Source organism: Aquarana catesbeiana, linkage group LG13 (assembly GCF_042186555.1).
Source record: "Aquarana catesbeiana isolate 2022-GZ linkage group LG13, ASM4218655v1, whole genome shotgun sequence".
Classification (NCBI taxonomy): Eukaryota; Metazoa; Chordata; class Amphibia; order Anura; family Ranidae; genus Aquarana; species Aquarana catesbeiana.
The window spans coordinates 43,773,362-43,782,121 of NC_133336.1; the positions used below are offsets into that span (position 1 = coordinate 43,773,362).

The 8,760-nt window shown below is 39.1% G+C and overlaps 1 protein-coding gene across 5 annotated transcripts in view; it reads right to left on the reverse strand.

Annotated features, from left to right (window-relative positions):
• Positions 1 to 8,412, reverse strand: part of BCL11B (BCL11 transcription factor B) — a 141,123-nt gene extending 132,711 nt beyond the window's left edge. For 3 of the 5 annotated variants that reach the window (XM_073610392.1, XM_073610393.1, XM_073610391.1), the window contains exon 1: positions 7,807 to 8,412. In XM_073610392.1, coding sequence (XP_073466493.1) covers positions 7,807 to 7,864 — 58 coding nt within the window. In that variant the 5' untranslated portion in view covers positions 7,865 to 8,412. Of the gene's footprint in view, positions 1 to 2,965; positions 3,508 to 4,828; positions 5,005 to 7,806 lie in introns of those variants that run through there. The other 2 variants (XM_073610396.1, XM_073610394.1) reach the window with 2 other exon arrangements.
• Between the last annotated feature and the right edge of the window lie 348 nt (positions 8,413 to 8,760).

The following is an 8,760-nucleotide window of genomic DNA, read 5'->3' on the forward strand; positions in this document are numbered from 1 at the left end:
AGTAGTCATTGCTTGTCAGTTTTTTTTTTGTTTTTTTTTTTATTTAATGCCTTAGGGCACAATTGAAATGTGCAGCTTAAAACTTAAATAGAAAGAGTCTTGGAAAAAGTTAATTTTTTTTTAAAAACAAGTTGCTAAAGAAACAAAAGATAGACAATAAACACAAAAAGTCATTGGGAAATTCAAGACTAAATGCCTATGCTGCACACCTTGCTCATTCTCTGCCAATCAAGTCCAGCAATGGACTATGCATTGACTTGGTTATCATCTGATCAATCTATGCCTTGCTGCTCTGCATTTAAAACCTATTATTACTTAAGAGCACTTCATCCCTTTTAAGCTGTATAATCCGTTGAATTAATTCATTTGGAGATCTGAACTTTTCAAACTTATGCTTTTTTTTTTTTTTTATTACTATCTACCTTAATATTTGCAAAATTTGTAAAAATGTAATCAAAAGAAAATAAATAAAAAAATGATTGTAGTTGAATTTAAGGTATTTTTTTGAGTGCTTGATAACTTCGCATGTGAAGCGGTGATGGTGTGTGAAGTGGAGATGGTGTGTGAACTGAAATCGTGTGAATAAAAAAAAACCCAAAAAAAAAAAAGGGGGTCGCAGAAATTTTAATCTCTGCATAAAATTTGGTCATATGTAGATGTCACGTTTCTTCCTGTTTTCAACCACAGTCCTTTTCCTGTGGGGCGCTACCTGTCGGCAATGAAAGGGTCAGCGCCCTTATTTCACGCTATCGCTCTAAATTAAAGACTCTTTTGCCCGTTTGTGTAAACTCATCACTTTTAAAGCAGTCTTCCTAATGAACAAATAAAAATATAACAGGTTCGCTTTGGGACAGCAAAGTTTTTTTTTTTATTATTATTTAAAGGCAAAAAAGGAAACATTTGCTGTCTGCTGCTCTCTCTTGGGAGAAGAAGCTATCTCTAATTTATATAAAAAAAAAACAGACTTAGAGCTGATGAAATTGTAATGTAATTTAAACAAACCAGTCAGGGGAGGGAAGCGAGGGAAGTGCGATTCCATATTCAATAAAGAGATCGCAAATAAAAAGATGCTTTTTAATTGCAGCCGAGAGCTAGGACCACAGGTACCACCAGCTTTTTTTTTTTTTTTTTTTTTATCAAACTATGACATATGATTAAAAAAAAAAAGGAAAAAAAAAGTAATTTTTCTATAACCTGACATAACGCATATTAAACTCAGTATGAAGTCTGCAGATTGGAAGGGGGGGGGGAAATGCATGTCGTCGAGGTAATATTAATTGCGGTTCCCTGTTGCATTTTTAGACACCGTAATCATTTAACACGCTTAAATTAAAATGTCAAAGTTTGCTAATTATTGGCGCAATAGATAAGAGATAAATCTGTACTGGGTGACAGTGACTAGAGAGGGATGCACTTTTTTTTTTAGGCCTCTCTGCCTTGTCGGAGGTAAAGAAATGCTCCTTCAGCGATTCTATCATAGATAAGGCCTAATTGGGGCTGGGTTTCAGTTTCTAAATGCTTTTTTTTTTTTTTAAGAAAAGGGGACTGCTGAGAAATACAAAAGAGGAGGCTCAGGTACTTGTGTAGGTATAGAATTTTTTTTTACAAGTGTATCTACAACTGAGGGCAAGTTGGCTAGAAGCCTATAAGGTGGCATGTGGACGTCTGGTGTAGAAAAAGTAATTCTCCCAGGCTTCAGATTCCTATATAACACAAACCAGAGGGCTTTTTAAACAATAAACAATGCAAAACTGGTTCGACTACTCTCTCAAGCTACGTCTGCATGTACCTTCATGATAAAACATCTACACTCTCTCTTGCAACCCCTTCGTTCTCTCCCTATAGCTTTTTTTTTTTTTTTTTTTAAGTCCTATAACATGATTCTTTTATTGTTGGCAGGACCCAAACGTTGCACGACCCCCCTTTTAGGTCTTACACGTTGTCTTCAGGTTCCCAGCTAGCTGTCTGGCTTTTGTTGCTGTTTGTTTAGGAGATGTCAACATAATCCACTGCACAATGCCATCAAAAAAAAACAAAAAAACGACAGCCCTAGCGCAGGCGATAGAATCGATCGACCTCAGCTGAACATCCCAGTGCACAAGCACCAAAAAAAGACCTTACAGTCCAACCTTTCCCTCTATCGTTTTTTGTCTTCTTATTGCTGTCACCTATTTCACATAATCTTGCAAAAACCCCACAGCACAAATTTTGACATCACAATGCTTTTTTTTTTTTTTTTTCAATTACCCGTGCGTGAAACGACCCATTTTTTTTTTCATTTGCATAATTTGCTAATCCCTAGGGGGGAACACCCCAAGTCTGGCTCGCTACTGTACTTCCCGCTTCGTACAGATGTGCATTCTTGTACAGCTATATGAAAGAGAAACGTGCACTAGAATAAGTTAAGGTGCAGAAAGAATACACTGATTTTTTTGACAGTTGTCAACGCTTCTACAAGCAGCTCTCAAATGCAAAAAATAAGCAGGCAAAGCATACGCAGAGTCTGCAAAGCAGTCTAGGAAATTCAAAAAAAAGAAAAAAAAAACGCAAGCTGGGCGAATATTGCATCTTGAGTTTAGCAGCCAACAAACTCATGGTGTATGGCCCTTGCCAGAGGACCTGCTTCCAGAAACGTCAGTTTTGACCGGGGGTGTCAAAATCCATGCTCTGCTTCATTAATACTGATAGCCATGCACCTACAGCTGTACACTTTTGTCTATACACTGTTTGATCAAGACCATTGTTAAAGCAATTCTGATGCAGCTTACGACTGGGGCCATGCATTAAAAAAAAAAAAAAATTCAAGACAACCTTCTCTGGTGCAGGCAGGGCCACGGCCATGCAAGGGTTACTCAGGGTGCCAATGCACATTCATGAATATTCAAATGGCACCAATGATGTCATTTCAAAAGTCAATGATCAACCATGTTAGAATCAGGAGAATGTAAACAGCAAATATACTTACCTGATTCAAGTCATCTACAGCCCTTCTGAAACTGGAACATCGAGGGGTGCACAGAGGTATCCCCCAGGTCCTCCCCACACAAAAAAAATAACACCCCCTTTTCCCCCACTGTTTTCAGGATATCATTAATATATAAAGTCCAAATATCCCCCAAATATCAGCTGAACCCTAAACAGATTTTTTTGGAAAAAATGCAAAAACTCCAGCTGCACATGCAGCCCATGCAAATGTAAATAATGCATGGTAATAATTAAGTCTACAAAATAAACCTAACAGCATCATTTCCTCTTCTCACAGCCTAGAATTCTATCTTTTTCATATTGTTTTTATTTTTAAAAAATTTAAAATGCATGGTATAAACTGACACAGCAAAGCTGTTCCTCTTCACAAAAGGAAAGAAAAAAAAAAAAGGAAAAAAAAAAACAGCCCTTTCTAAATAATTCATCAAAATAATTCCCCTTAAAAAATATTTGCCTGAGCGATGGAAGAGAAGGAAAGCAGCGATGCAGACTGCTCTTCCCCTGCAAGGCAGGGGAGGGGAGAGCCCCTTATATATCCCTATATATATATTTATTTATTTAAATTTGTTAAAATCTTCCATAAATATTCTGCCGGCTCTCCCCGGCTGGCTTGGCCCCCCAGGACCAATGCAATAAGGGGGGATCGAAAAAAAAAAAAAAAAGGAAGGGTGGTTGGAGATAACAGGCTATTGCACTTTATTTTATTTTTTTTAAGAGCTTCCAGGAGCTGGGATGGAAGAAGGGGGAACGATGCAGCCGCTTGGAGAGCCCGAGCAGTGGGCGGGAAGAGCTGAGCCTTGGGTAGCTGACTGCCTTCACCATCTCAGCATGTGTAGTTCCCCCTTTCTGTCCCCATTTACCCCAGGAAGGCAGAGAGGAAGAGATCAACACAAGATCCCATTGACTGCCCTGACAAAATACACTGCAAACATTGCTGTCACATTTCCTCCATGGAAATCCACCAAGATAAATATTCATGTTCTATGCTCCAGCACAGCAGACAACAATAAAATAGCATTTTTCTTGATTAAAATCTGGTTAACATATCACTGCAGTTTATAAATTACACACTGAGATGGCATGGTTAATGCCATAGGTGCAGAAATATATGCATTTATGGAAATACATATATAGCTATATATATATATATATATATATATATATATATATATACACACACACACACACGCACACACAGTTTGCAGTGCTCTAAGCTACAAAAAGTTAAGCTTTTTTGCTTTGTAATGACAGTACTTCTGTGATTTCTAAACAATTACACCAACCACGATTGCACGATTGCTGGGGTTGATAATGGGCCATACTTGTATACAGCACATTAGAATTTCCTGTAAACACTATGCATGCACTCGAGTGTGACATACAAAGATAAATCGTGTACACAGTTTCCCTGATTCTACCACCATCTGATTGCAAGCTCTGTGGTACCAGGGGTTGCATTTTGGGATTGTGTTTTGCATGCACACTGGTACATCAGCCTATTTTTATATATATATATATATATATATATATATATATATATATATATATATATATATATATATATATATATCTGCAAGTACAGGCATAGAAATCAATAAGAACAGGTTCTAAGTGAAGATTATCATTTTGTAACTTGTGCATACCCCCTAAGAATTAATAGGTAATTCATGATAATTCTATGACTTTTGCTCAGGGACTGCTCTCCAGCAAAGCTTTTCGATTCCTTGTAGGTATGCAAGTCTGATGGCCTTTGCATTGCAAGCTGCCACATGTGCGTCTATGTTGGAGAGGGCCTTTTGCACCCCAAGCATGCATGCCAAACTTTTCAAAACTCATATCATACAATTGCAAGTGACAGTTCACCGGTCTGATGTCGGGTCCCACTTGATTTAAACGTTCTAGGCGTTTCTGCACTCCCATGGGCATAATCTAGATTTTAGGTGCAGACGTCCCAGGCAATATGGGTACCATATCCTAGGAGGTATGTGTCCCATCTGAGTGTACGATGTCTACCTCCCTTTCCTAATAAATTGATCAAGCAACCTCCTCCTTTCGCTCTCCCCCTTTTCCCTCCCTAGGCTCTCCTGCCAGTTTGGTTGCATTTCCATTTTACAACCACTCAGTTGTAATACTGTTATAAACATATGTTTGCCATTAGCTCTCCTCTGTCTGCCCTGTCCAGGTTCTACCTCCCCACCATCTCCTTGCCCTTCCAACTTTTTTTTTCTTTTTACTAAAACTGCACATATTCACATCCAGAATCTCAGGTCTTCTACTGCCATGGAATTTGATTCAATGATTTGCAATAAAATAATAATGCACTAAGATACCTGGCCACTGCCATTAGAAGTGATACTGAGCAAGGTCAGGGCATGTAAGATTAAAAAAAATAATAATAATAATTATAATAATACTTATTGCATTTTATTAGATCTGCAGAAGTCCAGGGTCAGGTTTACCTTTTTCTTTTTTGCCTAATTAAATGCAGACCGACTGGGTGTCATACTACAGGGGGGGGGGGGGGGTGCAAGTGAGTTCAAATGAATGGGTACATGTGTAGGGCTGTGCATAGCTGCTAACCTTAAAAAAAAATTCCAGGGATGTTAGATAGCAGTGCACAGAAGTTACCCCTAATATTGTCTTGATGGACCCCAGGCAATCCTTTCTAATACTTTTTTTAATTTTTTAACTACACCTCTAAACTGTAGAAAAGCAAAGAGCAAATGTAACTTATTAAAGATAGATTGCAATGTTCTAATGCACAAACTCATGTGGATTCTTGGAGTTTTAGGCACCCTTAGGTGTAATGTACTCAGAATCAGAGTCATTATATTGTCATGATGGGCCCCCAACGATAGACTGCAATGTTCCAATACATAAACTCTATAGGATGTTGGAATTTTTGACACCCTTAAAATGCCTTTTATTTCAGTGGGAGTAATACTCTCAGAATCAAGGACTGTCTTATATTGTCCTGGTGGACTCCAAACATAAAGTGTAATATTCTAATGTACAAACTCAATTGGGTATTGATGTTCTTAGTGCCCTTAAAATCACAATTACTTGACTAGATGTAATGTTCTCAGAATCAAAGACTGCCCTTGTACTGTCCTGGTGGACCCTAAAGATAGACTGTAATGTTCTTGGAATAAAAGACTGCCCTTATACTGTCCTGGTGGACCCAAAAGATAGACTGTAATGTTCTCAGAATCAAAGACTGCCCTTATACTGTCCTGGTGGACCCCAAAGATAGACTGTAATGTTCTAATACAAAACTCAATTGGTCTTTGGAGTTTTAAAATCCCCAAATACTTGACTAGGTGTAATGTTCTCACAATCAATGAACTGTCCTTATACTTTCCTGATGGATCCCAAAGATAAACGTCAATGTACTGATGTACATAGTCAATTGGATTTTGGCATTTTAAAAGCAAAATTACTTGACTAGGTGTAATGTTCTCAGAATTAAGAACTCTAATGTTCTCAAAATTAAGGACTGTCAAATACTGTCCTGATGGACCTTAAATATAGAGTGCAATGTACAAATTCGGTTGGATTTTGGAGCTTTCAATTCCCAATTACTTGACTAGGTGTAATGTGCTCAGAATTATGGACTGTAATGTTCTCAGAATTAAGGACTGTTCTATATTGTCCTGGTGCACCCCAAAGATAAAGTGCAATGTTCTCAGAATTAAGGACTGTCCTATATTGTCCTGGTGGACCTCAAAAATAAAGTGCAATGTTCTCAGAATTAAGGACTGTCCTATATTGTCCTGGTGGACCTCAAAGATAAAGTGCAATTTTCTCAGAATTAAGGACTGTCCTACATTGTCCTGGGGGACCTCAAAGATAAAGTGCAATGTTCTCAGGATTATAGACTGTCCTATATTGTCCTGGTGGACCTCAAAGAAGTGCAATGTTCTCAGAATTGAGGACTGTCCTATATTGTTCTGTGGACCTCAAAGATAAAGTGCAATGTTCTCAGGATTAAGGACTGTCCTATATTGTCCTGGTGGACCTCAAAGAAGTGCAATGTTCTCAGAATTAAGGACTGTCCTATATTGTTCTGTGGACCTCAAAGATAAAGTGCAATGTTCTCAGAATTAAAAACTGTCCTATATTGTCCTGGTGGACCTCAAAGGTAGAATGCAATGTTCTCAGAATTAAGAACTGTCCTAAATTGTTCTGGTGGACCTCAAAGATAAAGTGCAATGTTCTCAGAATTATGTACTGCCCTATGTTGTCCTGGTGGACCTCAAAGCTAAAGAGCAATTTTCTCAGAATTAAAAACTGTCCTATAGTGTCCTGGAGGACCTCAAAGATAAAATGCAATGTTCAAATGTTCAAACTCAATTAGATGATGAGAGTTTTTGGCACCCTTAAAATCTCAGTTATATAGGTCTGTAATGTTCTCAGAATCAAGGACTGTCCCTATACTGGACCCTGGGTGATCCAAAATGTGCCTCCTTAAAAAAAAATCTGACCTGGATATAAAGCAAAGAACAAATGTATCTCTTAGGATTTTAGGACTGTCTGGTGTCCTTAGAATACATCCCAGGACAATGTTGCTAAAAAAAAACTGGAAATCACAGCTGGCAGCTAACAAAAGTGCAGCACGACTGCTTCACCAGGGTGCTGTCAAAAAAAAAGGCAGCACATGTGTTCAGTAACTTTTCCTGACTTCCCAAATCTCTTCAGATTTTTTCCCCCCACTCTCCCCCTCTCTAAAAAAAAAAAACTTTTCCTGCTGCCCAGCTCCTTGCAAACACCACCCCAACCCCCCAAAAAAGTGATCGGTGACCCCCCTCCATGCAGACTTACGTGCGATGATCTCCCTTTGTAACAAGTGTTGCGGGTTCCCTTGCTTGCGACGGGACATTGCCTTGGCATTTACAGTGGCATCGCCCGGAGATCTGCACACTGCTCCTTCCTCTCCCACCTTCCTCGGCTCTCCCTCTTCTTCCTCCTCCTTCTTCTTCTTCTTTTTCAAAATGTAAAACAAGGAAGGAAAAAAAAATCAAATAAAAAAAAAAAAAAAAAAAAAAGGAGTGAGACCTGGGTGCCCCCCTTTTTTTAGCTCAGCTAGGGCAGTGTGATCTCCAATCTTCGCAACTTAAGAACTGCCTGTGCCCACTCCACTTAAGTCCACGGTGCCCATCAAAAAAAAAAAAAAAAAAAAAAAAAAAATTAAATTGAAGGTAAAAAAAAATAAAAATGCCCAAAAAAAATAAAAAAATAAAATAAAATGCCCAAAAAATATATAGAGAGAGAGGGGGAGCTGACCCTTTTTGCTGGTTGCAGGGGTTGCCCAAGAGTGTCTTCAGCTCGCAGGGAAGCCTGGCACTGCCCTGCACATTGACTGTCCAGCACTTTGCACTGCTCCACTTGGCTGGCACTAAGGAGGGGGGTTGGGGGGGTGGGGGAGGAAGGAGGACTATTTAATGGTGAAGATGGCGGAGTCCTGGTTCTCTGGGAGCTCTCTGTCTCTCTATGGCTGGGTCTGCCTCTGTACAATGGGATAAAATTCAAGTTCAAGTACGGACGTGACGTTTAATCTGCACCAGAGACAAAAAGACCGAGAGACTAGGAGCACTGGGGGCGACTAGTGGTGGCTTTTTAACATTGTACCCTGGAACACAAGAAGAAGACACAGACTACTAGCACATGCCTCTAAAAGCTTCTTTGTACATCGCTCCTGCTTCTGCAGCCGACATTCTTCCCCCCCTTTTACATAGCGGGGGACAGCTTTGGAAAGGCAGACTTTTTTTTTGTTCC